The sequence below is a fragment of the Garra rufa genome, chromosome 3, assembly GCF_049309525.1.
Source record: "Garra rufa chromosome 3, GarRuf1.0, whole genome shotgun sequence".
In the NCBI taxonomy this organism is placed as follows: domain Eukaryota; kingdom Metazoa; phylum Chordata; class Actinopteri; order Cypriniformes; family Cyprinidae; genus Garra; species Garra rufa.
The window spans coordinates 43,852,765-43,872,362 of NC_133363.1; the positions used below are offsets into that span (position 1 = coordinate 43,852,765).

The window sequence follows — 19,598 nt, forward strand, 5'->3', positions numbered from 1 at the left end:
AAGAATGACAACAGTCCTGATAAAGGGTTGACAGTTTAGTGTTGTATGTGTGAAAGATTCCTGTAAGAACTACTGTTTAAAGATTTAGGATTATCAGAGTAGTTACACCAAAAGTACTTCGCAAAAGGCCCTGTGTAGACCAAAATCTGCGATTTTTGCTGAAATAGTTGGATTTAAAATTTGTGTGCACACTGCCAGTGAGATCATAGATGCCCTGTCATTTAAAATGGAAGCATTGAGTAGTCAGTTTCCTTCAAGTACTGCTCAGAGTTATTGTAATCAGATTTTAAAGTGGATTATTGACCTCTCAGCCTCTTTATTCGTTCTCAAGAGTCACAGAACATACTCCCCACCGTGTTTGTTTCTGCCCTCTTGTTTATTAATGCTCAAGTGTGTCTGCTTAGAGGTGTGTGTTTATGTATGAATGCGTCTATGCGCATACATTACGCTCTCTGATAGGAGTCTGTGTGAACGGCTCTGAAGTGCGATGGTTGATGATGAGCATGTTTCATGCAAGGATGCAGCTCTTGCTCCTCTTAAGATGGCTGTGAATTTCTGGTCCTGCTGCAGAAATGTCTTCTCTCAGATGGTAATGAGACCAGAGGAAGTATTGTGCCACTGTGTGCACCCTCTCAAATGCAGTGGTAATGTGTGACCATGCTAAGGTTTTTCATTACAAAGGGTCTCATCCTGAGTTTTGCCATTGTGACATTTTGTTCTGTCATTTGGTCAAAAGTGTGGCAGATGCTATTGTTGTTTTTGTGAAACTAAAACTATTGAAAATGTATTAACTGAAATGAAGTTGAAATTAAGTTTTTGCACACATGTATTGGAAAATACAGACTATGCTGACTAGAAGGAGTTGTAATTACAGTAAAGTAATGCAGCAATACAACAGTTATTTAATTGTTACCCTCCCTTGCACTCGGAGGGCATTGTGAATATTTAATAAATAATTAGCAACATAATTTTTCCTCAGGAGTCATCACAACTCTAATTGCATTGTGAATTAAATGATGAGCAGCGTTATGGGTGGTTCCCATATTCTGTGATGTCAGGAGAGTTAAAGCAGTATCAGTCTGATCAAAGGATGCAAGTCTGTGTGAGGCTATAGCTCGCTCAGTAATATGCTAATGAGATGTCTCTTTCAGAAAACATAGTGGGAGGAGCTATTCTAATTAAGGAGATTCAGAGTAGCAGCATTTTCACTTACACTTGCATATTCATTACAGCAAATGCACTATGCAAATGGAATGTGGTAGTGTGGTAATGCCCTGTTAATTTATTCAAATTTATCAGAGCAGATTTCAGATTTATTAGAACACTTGTAAAATGGACCACTCTAATTATGGCAATGTCTCAGCTAGACCACTTATCTTGATGTGCATTTGTGTCATTGTCCGGGACGGAAGCTTATGCTGTTTTTGATCAATAGTAAATATCATGTTTGTATGGTGATATAAATCTCAATGCAACCTTGCAGTCCAAGTATTTGTTCCTTTTGTAATCATAGACAACGCTGAATAATAATTTTGTTCTCTTTTCTTTAAAGGATTAGTTCACTTCCACTTCCATAATTTACAACCCCTTGTCATCCAAGAAGTTCATGTCTTTCTTTCTTCAGTTGTAAGAAATTGTTTTTTAAGGAAAACATTTCAGGATTTTTCTCTATATAGTGGACTTTAACGGTGCCCATGAGTTTGAACTTCCAAAATTCAGTTTAAATGCAGGTTCAAAGTGCTCTAAACGATCCCGGGCGAGAAATAAGGGTCTTACCTAGCAAAACAATCAGTCATTTTCTTAAATAAATTAATATTTATACACCTTAAATGCTCGTCTTGTCTAGGTTTGCAATGTGCATGTGAACTCTGGTTTAAGACAGTTAGGGTATGTCAAAAAACTTTAGTTTTTTAACTCTATAAAGCCTACTGTATCATATTTGATATGCAAAATGCCTCTAAATTATCAGCATGATCAAAGTTTGCTGACGAAACTGTTTTAAACAACCTACATGCCTTCTGTTGTCTAATTGATAGTTTGTACTTTTTTAGTAAAATGCCTTAAAGGTACTAAATTACAATTATAAAAACATATCCTTCAGGTCATAGTACACATCAGTCTTTCTGATGTGAAGTCTTTACTGATTTTTATAATGTAAGTACCTTTTGGATTGTTAGTCATATTTCAAGATGAACACACTAAAGCAATTTTGGTTTACTTGATTTTCCATGGATAATTTTTTTTTACAAAAAAAAAATAATGTTAAAATGCGAGTCATTGTATTGGATTGCATTATATGGTCACCACATGTTTTGCCTCCCACAATAAAAAAACTATAGAGCTTTGATTATAAAGCTAACCATTTAAATATCACCTTACTTAAACATATAATTGGAAGTGACAATGATATGCATTTTATGTAAGTTGTCTGTTATACTGTTTTGTAGATCTCACTGATTTACATTACAAGCTTTAAGAATTTTATCTTTGGCCATGTACATATCAGCAGCTGTACCAAATGTCATATTTTTGCTCATTTTGGGCTTCTTCTGAATAAAATGTAGGTGGGTTTTCCCTTATTCTTTTAAATATGAGGCATAAAAACCTGTATTAAATATGATTAAAAAATATTTTTAAATCTTTTTTTAAAGATTAAAACTATTTTTAAAGGTGCAATATTCTGATCCTTTTTCAAAATCCTATTTTTGGTCTGACTATTATTTCATATATCAGGCTTTACAAGGTTAAGGATTTAGGTTTTAAGGATAAAAAGTATGTATTTATTATTTATAAATATAAATTATTGATTTATCTTGATAAATAAATTAACATGATGATGATGATGATGATGATTATCCTCAAGATGCTAACTTTTTTTGGCAGGTCACTGTTATAAAACAGAAACTGTGGAAGTAAACTGACAGAAAGTAGGGCTGTCACGATTCCTCAGTTCAATTCGAGTACTCGACTTCTTCAATCTTCAACTGCATTTTGCCCATGTAGAGTAACTGGCAAAATACAGAAGTAGCACATTCCACGGATGACAATCTATGAAATGCATTATTAGACCATTTTCCAAGGCTGTGTGATATATTAAACACATTTAATAATCATAATAAAGCATGATGCTTTTGTGAATTCACAAACACTACGATTACATGTGTGTAGGTTAAGTATGTGCGTCTCAGAGCGGCTCCGTTTACAGTAAATGCTGCTCCACACAAACAGTTATCTGTTCATATGGAAATGCAACCTACCCATTTAATCAAAATTGTAAAGTAAATCATTTATAAATCAACGCAAACACAGGGGAAAACTTAAGTATCTTTCTCAATATGCTAACTGTTCATCGCATTTCAAAATAAAAGGTCAAACCCTCACTCTTTTACACGTTTTGATGTCCACATATTCAAGAAATTACAGAGGCTGACCATTTCTGTTGTAAAGAAATGTCTAAATATTAATGAGTAATAGGACACTTTATTAAGTCGCCAGGCCATTGGCGCTCTCTGCAGTCATTTGTTATAATGCATAATTTACATTAGTTCTATTGTTTTAACACATTATGCATTTTAAAAGTTTTGTTCAATAAAACCATATGATTACTTGCTTTTGATACTTTATTTGAACTAATTATTATTGCCTCTTTGCTGCTATGTATTTTAAGTCATTTTAAAGGCTGTTGTTCGCTTAGGCCTATTTTTATTACCACAAATAAATTAAATTATGCGATTACTCAATTAATCGTCAGAATAATTACTCGATTACCAAAATAAATGATATTGACAGCCCTAATTATAAATTTATATATTTGTAAAAAGTCAATAAATTTTTTCTCCAGTCCAAACCTAGAGCAGATGGTGGATCAACACCTACAGCCGAATGTCAGCGGATACCGTGTCAACTAGATGAGCCCCAGAGACAGATCATCAAGAAAGAACTCCTACCCTAAACGGCCACCGGCACAAGGCCATGGGAACCAGATGAGTCCTCCCCAATTTGACTTGCAATATGGAACTCTTGCATTATTATTGACATTTTATTTTATTATTTTAATACTGTAAGGTTGCTTTGACACAACTTGTATTGTAAAAAGTGCTGTATAAATAATCTTGACTTGACTTTAAATTTTTTTAGATCTAAATGAAATGATCCAATACCACCTAATGTTATCAAGCATCCATGAGTGGTTAATACAAGATGTTGTGTATTCTTATCCCGCTGCCACTGATGACCCAAGCTTTCCTAAGTACACACATAAATACATTGTGCTATCTCTCCATCATCGCCACACACACACACTCACCTCCTCCGACCACCCTCTTTCCACCTGCCATATTAGCAGGGTGGATTTATGACATCGTTAGCTTAAAGTATTAGCTATGCTGGGACAGACCATGACTTTTATTAATTAGATTAATCTAGAGGCCCTTACTCAGAGTGTGATTAACTCTGCATGCCTGAGAGAAACATATCTGTCCCCTTGCTAAGGCTCTGACATGACTGTCACAGCATGACCTCTATATCCTTCCTATTAATTATCCAAACCTGGACCTCTTTAAGGGTTAATCTTCAGGGTCTGAAAGAAAATATCATTACAAGCCTGATGTTTGCAGAGTATTACACAGAGAAAAAATAACTTAAACTTCACATTCATCAGAAATAACGGTAACCGCGTCACACCTGCTACAAAAGTACGTATAAGCACATAACAGACGTCGTCAATTCTTTATCATAATCATGCTGTCTGCATGAAATTGCTTGAGCGACAGAACCAGTCCACAGTCGAGCCACAGAGAGAGAGGCACAGAGCCGAGGTGATGGATACACCGCCGTGAACAGGAATAAGTGCGTTTGTGTGCTTGATAAAGACGTGAGAGTGGCGAGAGGTGGAAGCTGAAGCTGATTAAGGAGGTAGAAGCTCCACTCCATCTTGTCTTGTGTCTTGCGTGTCTTATGATATCTTATCATTAGTTCCCCTGACAGTGATTTAGCAGCTGCTATTCTCTCTCATTGCCAGAGAACAGTGTTTAAAAGTAACCTTCTTTTAATAATCGTGGCCATTTATCACCTTAGCTACTGTCAGACTCGAGTGGAGGTAGTCAGACTGTAGTTTTGTGGTGCGTGTGTGAGATTGTCAGGCCTAAAGGTCTCAAAGGGCTCAGTCCAGATAGAGAAGTCACCAGGCCTTCAGGAGAATATCTCAACCCTTACATTCATTCATGAAGAGTCCAGGCATCATCAGCTGAATCAGAAGGGCTTATCGGCCACTTTCCTACCTGATCCACCTAAAAACGTCCTGGCATCTGTTGGCACTTAAGTCAGTTACCCTGATGTGAGGCCATACTGGCGATACTCGGATATAAACAACAGCATTGATTTCACATTAATGTACTACTGAATATGTTGTTCTGCTAATTTATGCTGTCTAAACCATGGAAGAAACATGTGGAAGCTGCTAAAACATATAGAGAAGGATTTAGTAAGCAGAAAAGGGCGCCATATTTTGACAAACTAAAGTTAATAGGTGGTAAAGACATGCAAGCAGTATTAATAAAAATAGCCTAGTATTTCACCTACCTGACTGGAAATAATAAGAGCAAACACAAATGTTGTCAAGATTCTTGCCCTGGGAATCCTGGTTCAGTTTGGATAACCAAAAACACCTTTTTGTTCCTCAGACAGTTTTTTGCACTCTTTACCTTGATTTGTTATAACCTTTGGCAGTCTATAGTATTCCAAATGTCTTTACCGATTAGAACATGTTTTTACTTGACAATAATTGACCATTTTCAGCAGCAATAATCAGCTAAATATGCAAGTTTCGTTCAGTTCAGTGGCATTGTTCACGTTCATTGCCACTAATATAGCCGGTTGATGACACGTCCTTAATGTGATATTGATTTTATAAAATAGCCCAATAAACAAGAATATTAACTAACTTACTTAATATTAACTGACTTACCGTTTTAGACAGAAGTTCCTGTTTTTGCTCTATAGTTTCAAACAAAGCCACAGCAGAACTGTTTTACCGTACATCTCTGAACAAAACATTATGGTGTTTGGTTACTGAATCAATCAGGCGTTTGAACATATTGGTTGAATGAATGACTCAGTGACTCAGTCATGCAGTGATTTGCCACCACCTACTGGCATTTTATGTTTATATTTAAAGTATATTTTACCAGTACAATAACATGCTCAGCCACATTGTATAATTATCGTTTTCGTCAAAATTCCAGAAAATACAGAGATATAATTTTTTTGTCATTATCACACACCCCTAATCACAGTTGCCAAAAAATATCAAACAGTACAACTGTTTTCAATAAAGATAATAAATGTTTCTTGAGCACCTAAATCAGCGTAATGATTTTTGAAGGATTGTGTGACTCTGAAGTATGTTGAAAATGTATCTTAGCCATAACAGGAATGAATTAGATTTTAAATATGTAAGATATTTAAAGTTTATACATAGAAAAGCAATTAAAAAAAAACATTTGATTAATTTAATATCATTTTGGCTTTGACATAAAAACTGATATTTTAATTTTAGAAACAACATGTTTTCTAATATCATATGTACTGTTTGTCTCCCACAGTATAAATTTGTCTGTATACATGAAAATATATCTTTTATGTGACCCTGGACCACAAAAAGTCTTTGAAAATTGAGTCTTTTAGATTTCTACATCATCTGAAAGTTCAATAAATAGGCTTTCCATTGATGTATAGTTTGTTAGGCCAATATTTGGTCGAGATTCAACTATTTGAAAATCCGGAATCTAAGGGTGCAAAAAAATCGAAATATTGAGAAAATCACCTTTCAAGTTGTCAAAATTAAGTTCTTATATTTGCATATTACTAATCAAAAATTAAGTGTTGATATAGTTACGGTAGGAAATTTATGACCTTTACTTCATATCCTAATCATTTTTGACATAAAAGAAAAATCTCTAATTTTGACCAATACAATGTATTTTTGGCTATTGCTACAAATATACCGGTGCTACTTAAGATTGGTTTTGTGGTCCAGGATCACATATTTAGCTAGTTGTAAATAGCTGTAAATATCTTTTATGATTTAGGAAGGGGTCCCTCGCAAGGGGATCCTCATAGGAAAAAAATATGAAACCCTGTGTGTGTGTGTGTGTGTGTGTGTGTGTGTGTGTGTGTGTGTGTGTGTGTGTGTGTGTGTGTGTGTGTGTGTGTACCTGGTATTCATCACGTTGTGGGGACCAAATGTCCCCACAAGGATAGTAATACCAGTAAATTTTGACCTTGTGGGGACATTTCTTAGGTCCCCATGAGGAAACAGGCTTATAAATCATGCACAATGAGTTTTTTTGAGGAAGTAAAAGTGTGCACAATCTCCTGTGAGGGCTAGGTTTAGGTGTAGGGTAGGTGTAGGGCGATAGAATTTCTTTTATTTTATTTATTTAACCTTTGTTTAACCAGATAAAATCAGTTGAGAACAACAAAAAATATGGTTTGTACAGTATGAAAAGCATTATGCCTATGGAATGTCCCCATAAAATATGTAAACCCAACATGTGTGTGTGTGTGTGTGTGTGTGTGTGTGTGTGTGTGTGTGTGTGTGTGTGTGTGTGTGTGTGTGTACCTGGTATTCATCACGTTGTGGGGACCAAATGTCCCCACAAGGATAGGAATACCAGTAGATTTTGACCTTGTGGGGACATTTCTCAGGTCCCCATGAGGAAACAGGCTTATAAATCATGCACAATGAGTTTTTTTGAGGAAGTAAAAGTGTGCACAATCTCCTGTGAGGGCTAGGTTTAGGTGTAGGGTAGGTGTAGAAAGTACGGTTTGTCCAGTATAAAAACCATTACGCCTATGGAATGTCCCCATAAAACATGTAAACCCAACGTGTGTGTGTGTGTGTGTGTGTGTGTGTGTGTGTGTGTGTGTGTGTGTGTGTGTGTGTGTGTGTGTGTGTGTGTGTGTGTGTGTGTGTGTGTGTGTGTGTGTGTGTGTTTGCTGTCATCTATATGTATGAGTTTTCTGTGTTGTTTGTGTGTGGTAGAGTAGGTAGGTTATGTCTTGTATCTTCACAGTATGAGATCAATAGCTCTTCTATAGTGTACAGATAAGGTTAATCATGAGCTGCTCTGACAGCACTCATTTTTCCTCAGCTATGTTTTCCTCCTGTTCTGAACTGCTGTATTCTCATACTCTGCATGCACATGTAACCGCGTGTGTGTGTGTGTGTGTGTGTGTGTGTGTGTGTGTGTGTGTGTGTGTGTGTGTGTGTGTGTGTGTGTGTGTGTGTGTGTGTGTGTGTGTGTGTGTGTGTGTGTGTTCTTGCCTCCACGTTTGAGGAGAGATAAATGAGACTGTGCTGGATTCAGTGGTGTTGGTGTGAATGTGCTGACATTTTGTCAATACAGTATTGGCATTCTGGTTAAGCTGAGAATTAGGCAGATAAATGTGTAGTAAATGGATTGTTTGCTGTTGTGCCCACCATAAATCAGGTAGGACCACTTAAACACACACACATACAAGGTTTAGAGCTCTCTCATTCAAGTTATTACTACTTTACAATGGCAGAAAAGTCAGTTCTGTGGTAGCAAAGGCCATTAAGATGTCAAATATGTCAAATTTGTCAATTAATTTGATGTGCTGAAGTAGAAAAAAGTGCAAGGTTTAACGCAAGTGTGAAATCTTAATTTGAAATCTCTCATGAGTAAAATAACACCACTTCTCGTGATTTAACTGAACCTCCAACTTCATACGATGCGTAGTTCTGTAAAAATATTGGACTTCATTTGTCTATGCTCTGCTTAATCTCATCATCAGTGTGAATTAGCACATTAATGTAGTTTCTGCTGGGTTTATGAATGATAATCTTTATGACACTAATGGAATGCGTTCTCTGTTCAGCAGAGGTTGAACAAGTCGTGAATCAAGAGATAATCAGAATGCTTTATGAAAATAAGATCTGCTCACTGCACACTGTAAATTAAATGGATATCGGTAACTTTTCTCACTTGCATTTTTGGACAGCAAATATGGAAATAAAAAAATTTATGTGAATGAGTTTTTTTCACTATATGACTTTATCAGAACTTTAACATTAAAAAAAATGGACTTGGACTATTTGGAAATTGCCTGTTTTATGAGTAAAAACTGATAATGAAGATACTGTATATGTAGGTGTTTAATGGCTGTTTATCAGTAGCCAGAGCATTTTCATGACCTTGAGTGTGTGCTTGATGTCACTTTCGTTTGTTAGTTTGTTTGCCTGTCATATTTATTTTTATATACAGGTCAGTATTTCATTGTACAATATGTGTAGATGACGCATAGATGGATTATCTGCATTGATTATCTGCGTGTATCATTAATTATCTAGGAAGTGCTCTCAAGGTCACAGGGCTGGAAATTTAATTATGCTGCCACTTTATTAAGTGGTCCATTTAAAAATGCTGAATCGCAGTAATTAATTTGGGGGGCAGTATTCCCACAGGAAATTATTATTTTTGCTCCTCCCTCCAGATTAAGGGTGTGTGTAAGCGTAAATGAACGTGGGTAGACAGTATTTCATTTCTTGTATGAGTTGACAGCTGCTTTATTGGTGGGTGGTGGTCTTCTTCGTTGATGACAGGGTCCTCCTCACATCTATAGTACCATGCATACAAACACTAACAGGTTCATCAACTCACAGTGTTCAATGCAACCAGGGTTTCATTTTATAGTGCATTTGATAAAGTTTTTGGTCTGGTTTAAACAAAAAATCAGCAACTTGCAGAAAGAACAGCATTTATTGACAAGAGTACGGAGAAATGAGGTTTAGTATCAAGATATGTGCCATTATGTTGTATATTTAACAAGTAGTTCTAATTAAAAAATAAAATTATTAGATGTACAGAAAAGTAAAATGTATTTTTAAAAAGATAGTTCCCTAAAATGAAAATTCTGTCATTAATTACTCACCCTCACGCTGTTCCAAACCTGTAAGACCTTTGTTCATCTTCAGAACACAAAGTAAGGTATTTTTAATGGAATCTGAGAGCTTTCTGACCCTGCATAGACAACAACACAGCTGACACATTAAGCTGACACATTAAAGGCCAGAAAGGTAGTAAGGACATTATTAAAATAGCATTGTGTACTCATCTGAACATGTGGCGAGGACTGACACAGAAGAGAAGAAATTGGTAAATAAAGTCCACTGATCCACTGATTTCATGAACTATTTTATCGATGTCCTTACTACCTTTCTTGGCTTTGAACGTGTTTGTTTTGCTGTCTATGCAGGATCAGAAAGCTCTTAGATTTCATCCAAAATATTTTAATAATTTCTGAAGATAAATTACAGTCTTACGGGTTTGGAACGATATGATTGTGAGTAGTTAATGACAGAATTTTTCTATCCCTTTAATACATTACTTTAATGCTTTGAAGAAGTTACTTTTATTTGGTCAGGGTTTAATCATTTGAACAAAAGTAGAAATAACGGCATTTTTGGGGTTACAAAGGCTGTGCTGTGATTACAGTTTCCACAAAAATATTAAGCAGCACAACTGTTTTCAATGTTGATGATAATAAGAATTGATACCTCAGCACCAAATCAGCATATTAGATGGTTTTTAAAGGACACTGAAGACCGGAGTAATGGCTGCTAAAAACTGACACAGAATCGCAGAAATAAATTGCATTTTATAAAGCATTATAACTGAAAAACATGAATTGTAATAATATTTTACAATATTACTGTTTTTACTATAATGTTTATCAAATAAATGCAGCCTTGGTGAGCAGAAAATCTTCTTTAAAAAACATAAAAAATGTACTAACCCCAAATCAAAAAACATCTGGTGTGGATATGTACCATAAACTATTTCTTTAACAATGTAGTCCAACCAAAATTCAGTAAGACACCGTCAGCAGTTTTCACATTATAACAGTTTATTTGCTATACAGAAAATGGTAATAAAATATGACAAGAACTCAGAGTTAAACTATGTCAGAACATATTCATCTTGATAATGTCAGATAACTTTGATAGAAAGGTATGTAAAAAAAACAAACAAAAAAAAAACATAGTCAGGTCAAAGTGTCAAATTCTATTTTTGGTCCCAAACTTTTATCAATTTTACTGGTAGTCCACTGTATGAAGATTTTTGGGGGTATAATATGTCACAGTTTACTTTATTTTGCTATCATCAATTACATAAATAAACTACAGTGTCCTGCACCCACTAGTAACAAAATATCAAAAGTGATATCTGGTGTCTGAATATTTTTTGGTTGGACTGTATTTATTTATTTATGCTAACCAATCAACAGTGGGTTTCGTTCAATTAATTTTTAATATATATTATCATTACTAAATTAATTCTACTAAATAAAATTAGCCATTGTCACTAAACAGACTATTCTTTTTAATGTCTTTCCATCACAATAGCAGAATGAGTTACAATGAACCCCTAGCACTGAATAAAGGCAGAGGAGCAGAATAAGGGGAGGCTAATCTGTGCTGCTCCAGCAGTGGGGGAGGATGCTGCGCTCATCTTCACCGCTTAACCAGGGAAAACCCAGCATCACAGCGTCTGTGCCTGTTGACGATGAGCTTTGGTCTGGTGGGCTGAAAGGCAGTCATCTGAAACGGGGAAATATATAGCTGAAAATGCTGTCCATCAAAGACAATAAGCTGTCACTGGAGTCAGTGTCAGTGGAGTCAATATGTCTAAATAAAATAAAGGCCTTTCATGAAGGTTTTCCAGGTCTTCCCCAAAATGCCATAGTTAAAGAAAATCAGGCATTGAAAGGATGCTCTTGATCAGTACATATTTGACAATATATGATATATTTTGGATTAAATGTGATTGTATGAGTTCATTTTGCTCTATAACGTGACGTCTTTTTGTTAATTAGAATGAATGGCCTCAGAATCGTTTTGCATTCATAATGCTGGAGCTGTTGGAGAAAATATCCAGTTTGTGGTTAATCATGCTGTTATACGGCAATGGGAAAATTAATTAAGCTTATCCCAGTCTCTGGGGCATTGTTGTGTTAATTGTTCTCATTGACTTGTGTAATTATTTGTTTGCTGATCAAATTTGCATACTCTTGAAAATCCTGCTGATGAATGGTGTAATGATTGGTGATAAGCTGCGCTGTCTGTAACAGTCTGTGTGCTGTAAAATGAGACTCTCTTAATGAAAATCAGCTTAACTCATGACTAGAGACGTAGTATCACAGTACACTGCCTTGTGTCCCGTTTAAATGAGTTGCACTGACCCCACCTTTGCTCCGAGAGAGGTCAGAGGTCAAAAGAGGGTGAAAGTTCCCAGTAAATAACATGGGCTACTGAGGTCATGTAGGAACAATTTTGACCTCCGAAGACTACACTCTATCGTTTTATATTCTGTTTTTAACATAGATTCATTCTTAAACATTTTGTGTTTGCATCTAAATCCTAATTTAAACATCGCAAAGAATCTGTTTCTTGAAATAAATGTAAAAATATTTTTAAAAGCATTATTTAATAAATGTATCCTCTGTTGACCACTGAGACAATTACAGAAACAACATTTTGAGAGGGACAAATCAGTCTTAATTTTGCTTATTTAACAATGCTGTTGCAGTCCCATTAAAGAGAGTCTTTACGCAGCAAAACAAGAGTTGTTGAAACAATCATCATCCAGCAAAAGTGAGATACTAAATAAATGTTGGAATACTCCACATGCCAACAAATAACTAAACAAATGCATCAAAGTGAGGGAAAAAGCAAAAAGTCCAGCATGAAATGAAGTATGAATAAATCTGCAGTGTAGTGGTCATGTTTTCTGATTTCTAAGGTAATTCAGTTTGACACAGTAATTAAATGAAGGAAGCAGCTCCCATTTCTGCCAGCCTCTCTGTATCCATCATCGTTTAAAGCCCACCATCCTCCACTGCACACAAACACACGCTCAAGAGGAGATGAATAAGCTAAACGAATGCCATTATTCCAACACAGAGCGAACAGGACCATTGATCAATGTTGATGGTTCGGTTTGTGGCGAGCCCTCATTCTCTCATTGTATCCAAATAATTGCATACCATTTTTTCATCTATTTACCAGGTGCCTTATTTGCATTCTCTTAAAAATGAAATCATTACAAGGATGTGTCGTTTCAAATATCTCTATAAACACTTCCATTCATTATCAGCATCAGTTTATTAAGCTAAAGCGCAGTTGAGTATTTGACCAAATTTCTTCCAAACTATGATTTATCAGTGGTTTTCTATGTGTAGATGCTTATTCCAGCATCTGCTGGCATCTTCATTTGTCTGTGTAAAGTGTTACTAATGAAGAGCTGTATTTAGGCCCAGCTTCTGCTTTCGGTTGGATCTAAACCTAAACCCCTATCCCTATGATGAATTGAGTTACAATTATTTATTAAAACTTGAGTTTAAATAAAAGTAAAACTTGAGTTACAAAGTTGAAATCATAACGAGTTTAATTTCACACACTACCAGTCAAAAGTTTTTGGACAGTAAGATTTGTAATGTTTTTTAAAGAAGTTCTTCTAATCACCAAGCCTGCATTTATTTGATCCAAATACAGCGAAAGCAGTAAAACTGTGAAATATGTTTACTATTTAACTATAACTGCTATATTTTAAAATGTAATTTATTCCTGTGATCAAAGCTACATATTCACATCATTACTCCAGTCTTTAGTGTCACATGATTTTCAGAAATCATTCTAATATGCTGATTTGCTGTTTTAAAAAACATTTTTTTATTATTATCAATATTTAAAACTGTTGAGTACTTTTTTCAGGATTCTTGGATCTGAAATAAAAAGCTTTTGCAACATTATTCACTATACCATTCATTGACTGACTTGGAATCAATTAATTAATTCATAATTTTATTTAGAAAGGATGCTTTAAATTTATCAAAAGTAATGATAAAGACATGTATAATGTTACAAAAGATTTCTATAATTGCAGATAAATGCTGTTCTTCTGAAATTTCTATTTATCATAGAAACCTGAAAAATTCTACTCAGCTGTTTTTAACAAAATAATAATAAAAAATTTAATCAGAATATTAGAATGATTTCTGAAAGATCATGTGACCAGAGTAATGATGCTAAAAAAAATCAGCTTTGAAATCACAGGAATAAATTACATTTTAAAATATATTCAGCCATTTTTAATGGCTGTTTTTGATGTACTTTGGATCAAATAAATGCAGGCTTGGTAAGCAGACGAGACTTCTTTAAAAAAAAAAAAAAAAAAAAAAAAATTAAAAATCTTACCTTCCAAAACCTTTTGACTGGTAGTGTAGACTAGTTTATTTGAATTCACTGAGAAATCATTAAAATTCATTAAGAATTGTAGATTGCCCACAGATGATGCTCAGAAAATTTCAATGCTAATGGAAGTCATGAATATTACTACTACAGTGTCATTTCCTCCACATCTCAAATGTGGTTTAATGCTTTAAAATGACACTTTAAACATTTTTTTAAATGAAATGGGTGACTCCTTTGTACTTAGACCAAATTATATAAAGATAACATTTTATGTATTCTAAACTCCCACGAATAGGCTACATTATATTGATCAAATCTTGTTTGCATAACTGACCAAATTGCATCTTGATTGTAATTGATAAATTACTTATTAAATTGCCTATATACGGTGTCTCATATTTTATCTCAGTCGTGTTTTTTATTGCCATTGTTATCTACTTAACATGGTAAACAAGTAGAGTTTTGCTAAAAACAGATTACGAAAATTACGACGTTAATTAAAACGAAAATTCAAAGTTTTATTTGTGGACTTTTTATAAATAAGAAAATCTGAAATCTTTTGATTTTTAAAAAAATCTATGGGGAAAACAAAAGTGTCCAAAGTTTAAAAACTCCCGATTTATGAATAGAAATGTACAGTTTTTTCAGCGTCGTACAAAGGAACAAATATAGGACGTTCATGCGATTGAAAAGATCATAAAATGTCTGGACCATAGGGCTGGACTTGTCATCTGCTGCCATCTACTGGCAATGTAATGTCAATTCGTGCCAAAGTCATAATTTTCACCCTTCACATAACATGGACGGGAAATAAAGACCGGTAAGAAATACATAAGGCTAATAATGTTAATGTGAATAATAAACAGTGACACATATCTCTTCATTGTACTTAAAGTTTACAGAAGGTTGTCTAATGAAAATCTATTAGCAAAAAAGAAAAACAACAAAAGACTAAACAAAACAAAAAAAGCTTTATTTTAGGATAAATAATTTAGAATATTCATTTTCGTTTATTATGTTAAAGAAGTTGTACGAACCCTTGTATATAGATGATTTGTATCCTCCTACCTTCACAATCGGACATTTATGTCCCTCGCGTGTTTCCGTAGCGCGATCGGTCTAAGTTTGGATTTTGAGGAAGTGCTCAGCCAGCGGGCAAATCACAAAGCATCAGCGAAGATCCTACGGTTATTTTAACCAGAAGAGCATACAGCGTTCGCACTGAAAAATACACTATGGCATATCAACTCTACAGAAACACGACACTCGGGAACAGTCTACAGGAGAGTCTTGATGAACTTATTCAGGTGAGAGTGTTGAATCAAAGTGAAGTTATCTAGCTTGATTGCTAGCCAGCGAAGACTGGTGTGATACACAAACAAAGATAACGGAATAAAAACGATTGCTGTACAAGCAGTCATCTGCCTTTATATCATATCTTAGTGTAAAATCCTGTAATTTGTTCTGATCGTTGTTAGTGATGTGTCGGTGCATTAAAGTAAATGAGTGTTAGCTAACACCAGCTGTGTTTGTAATTTAGCTGATCTTTATCACAATAAATCAAGAGCTGTCTGCTTCAGTGAGGGATAAATGAACTATTTTAGTGTTTCTTAGATGTTTGTGTGAAATATTATTTTCACATTACCGCGGATTGGGACAGAATACTCAACCATCCCTGTCTGTGGTAAATAATAACAATCACATAGGCAGACTTTGCTCTTTAGTATAAACACGTTTATGTCTAATAATATTAACCGTGATTTAAAATGGAATACCTGTGTGAGTCCACTCATAAAACCAGAATGCCTATTAGTGTTTAATGAACACAGTGTGTTAAATATGAATGAGTTCTCTTAGTAATGGAACACATTCAACTGTATTTTCCATCCTTCCACAGACTCAACAGATCACACCACAATTAGCCCTCCAAGTCCTTTTACAGTTTGATAAAGCCATCAACACAGCACTGGCCAACCGGGTCCGCAACAGGGTCAATTTTAGGGTAAGTCAAACAACTGTTAATACTCTACAGTAACCTTAAAGGAATAGTTCACTCAAAATGAAAATTCTGTTATTAATTACTCACCCTCATGTCGTTCCAAACCCGTAAGACCTTCTTACATCTTTGGAACAAAAGTTAAGATATTTTTGATGAAGTCCGAGAGCTCTCTGACCCTCCATAGACAGCAAGGGTCCTACCACGTTCAAGGCCCAGAAAGGTACCAAGATCATAGACAAAATAGTCCATTTGTCATTAGTGTTTTCAACCGTAATTATATGAAGCTATGAGAACACAATTTGTGCGCCAATAACTACTTTCTCATATATTATATATATTCTATTGTAACAATTCTTCTTCTCCGCGTCACCCCAGCGCCATTTTGGAGAGTACCACGGAGCATGCGCATGCTTTCCGCTGAACACAAGCATTGTTTAAGTGCAGTTAAAAGTTATTTAATTTTTTGTGCACAAATAGTATTCTCTTATTTTTGTAAATACTATTTTGTCGATGTTCTTGGTACCTTTCCGGACCTTGAACGTGGTAGGACCCTTGCTATTTATGGAGGCTTAAAGAGCTCTTAAAGATCTTAATTTGTGTTCTGAAGACGAGTGAAGGTCACATGGGTTTGTAACGATATGAGGGTGAGTAATTATTGACTGAATTTTCATTTTTGGGTGAACTATTCCTCTAAGTAAGAAGTTTATGTTTTGTCTTCTTATGCAAGTTATTTGGATAACTGGACATAGTTGTGACACCAAAAATCACTGCTTTTTGTTTTATACACAGGGATCTCTGAACACATACAGATTCTGTGATAACGTCTGGACGTTTGTTTTAAATGATGTTGAGTTCCGGGAGGTGACGGATCTGGTCAAGGTGGACAAAGTAAAAATTGTAGCATGTGATGGCAAAAGTAAGACATCTGATTCACTTTGCTGATTCTATATTTTCATACTTAGTGTTGTGATGCAGTCTTTCTAATTGAACCTTTTCTTTGTTATAGACACTGGGTCTAATGCAGCTGAGTGAAACCAAGGTGGAGGGAGAGCGAGAGAGAAAGAGAAGTGAACTGAATTTGCTGGCTGATGGAAAGGATGAAAAGAATGGAAGTCGAGGCACACAGCGGTGGGGACTGTGTATATATTATTTATTACAAGAAACAGTTCTCCAGCCTTCATACATCCACCTGCTCAGCGGAGGACTGACAAACGTATGGAGCACACAAGGCCTTGGATGTCACGTGAAATTTTTCTTTTTATAAATAAATATATATAATTTTCATAGAAATGCCGATGCTTTTCAGTTTGTTACTATTTAGCTTATTCTCTAATAAACTTGTTTTAAATGGTTTTTGGCTTCTCTTGTTGTGAAGAAAGTTTCCTTATCCACTTTTACCTTCCAATGAAAGTTTACATTTTATGGGTCTAGCCTCCGGTGTTATCCGCGTCCAGGTATTTTTAGCTGTGCAAAACAGCTCGCTTTGCTACTTGATATTGCGAATTGGTCTTGATTGAGTCTTACCATATTATTTTGATGTATTACCCTAATTATGAACACGGGTTTGTAGTGCAAACTGTTTTACCATTTACTGCACGTTTTTATTCTTCTCGTCATTTCCTTATAGCGGATAATGAACCAGAAGTCTCACTTCAAAAGGTTCTTCAAGCGATGCCATAGAACAACCATTTTTGGTTCCACAAATAACCATTCAGTCAAAGGTTCTTTAAAGAACCATTACTTGCTTACCTTTTTATAATCTGAAGAACCTTATTTGCCACAAAGAACCTTTTGTGAAACAGAAAGGTTCTTCAGATGTTAAAGGTTCTTAATGGAACCATTCAGACAAAAAGGTTCTTCTATGGCATCGTAAAGCACCTTTTTTTTTATAAGTGTAGGCTTACTTCCGTGTTAAAGAAAAAGGTGGACACGTATCGGCTTTTTTCTTCAAATGAACAAGATAATAGAGTTGTATCTGGAAATGATCTATTTTTGAGTCAACTGATTCCATCACCTGAATGTTGGTGCTTATGTTGCACTGTCCTATTCACAGCTAAGCCCTGCATTTTGGGTTTCCTAATACTTCCCAGGTCGTGACCTAACCATGCGTTTTTTTATTTAGCATTAGAGCCATTTTTGTTTGACTTTTACCCAGATTTACCTTCAATCACCATTTATTAAATCTCCTGCATTAAAGAGCATCACTCATAGGGCAACTCCATTAAGCCTGATTACACACACACACATACAGTAGTCAGGGAAGGGGGTCTTTGTGTCAGCGTCATACTATTTGCATCTCACTGTGTCTGTATTAATCAGTCTGGCTGTGGAATGCTGGAGTTGGACATCACTCTTTTCAGTTCTTGGTTGTTTTGTCTGCTGGTCACTGAGACTGTAAGGTTGGATAGTGATGGCTGGACTTTAGGAGCTCGTAAAGATGGACAACAGGGGCTTTGGACAGAAAAAAGGCAAAGAGGGGTCTTTTAAGCGTGCATCTATTAAACGCACGTCCTCTGGATCTCAGAAGGTAAGATACCTCCACAAACCCTGTTCTCCACCTGCTGAAATTGACTGGGTTTTCTTGAGCTGGTGAAAAAATATACCTGTACTGAATTATGTTTGGGAGCAGAGCCAGCTTGGAAAAAAAAATCTAGAAATGGTTGTGAGCATCTGGAATCATTCTAATTAGCTGAAGTTATATCCTATGTTGAATTTATTCAGGATTGGGCATGTTTGATGATTTGACTGATTTTAGCACTATACAAAAGCTTTGTAAAAGTTCATGTTGCAGGTCTGTATAATTTTACTAAAAACTGGGATCTCCGTTGGTTAACTTTTTATATCTGCAGTGATTTTGTACATGTGTATAAACTTATTTGATCAATACATTGATTCTAGTGGCGGTCTTGACATCTGAGTGTACACAACCTGTTTTCAGCATTGTCCTCTAATCTCTGATAATGGCCCAGTAAAGAGCACTGGCCCGGGTAGCTTAAACCCCTGTTATTTCTAAGTCTCAATCTTATGTGATTAATGCAGAGTTCTGTGGAACGAATCCAAATGCAAGTGGACAAAACACACTTAGTGGGCTTACAATGGCCCTGAAATCATTTCAAATCAGCTTGTGTTTTCAAGGGAATGGAAAACAGTGTTCTGGAGTTTGTGAAAAATCAAGGTTGCATTAAAAATTTGAGCAAGGTCATGATTCACTTGACCTTCTAACTCTGCAAACTGTCTGAACTAAAATGTTCTATCCTTGTCTAGGTACAAACTGACAACCAGCAAAGTCCCTTGCTTATACTCAGAATTTGCAACTGAGCATGT

The 19,598-nt window shown here is 35.5% G+C and overlaps 1 protein-coding gene across 1 annotated transcript; it reads left to right on the plus strand.

The window, feature by feature from the left end:
• The first annotated feature begins 15,411 nt into the window (after positions 1–15,411).
• Positions 15,412–17,625, plus strand: gtf2a2 (general transcription factor IIA, 2). The gene is made up of 4 exons (XM_073837518.1): positions 15,412–15,582; positions 16,173–16,277; positions 17,064–17,190; positions 17,281–17,625. Exons 1-4 carry the CDS (start codon positions 15,511–15,513, stop codon positions 17,304–17,306), a joined length of 330 nt encoding a protein of 109 aa, XP_073693619.1. The 5' UTR covers positions 15,412–15,510; the 3' UTR covers positions 17,307–17,625.
• The last annotated feature ends 1,973 nt before the right edge of the window (positions 17,626–19,598 follow it).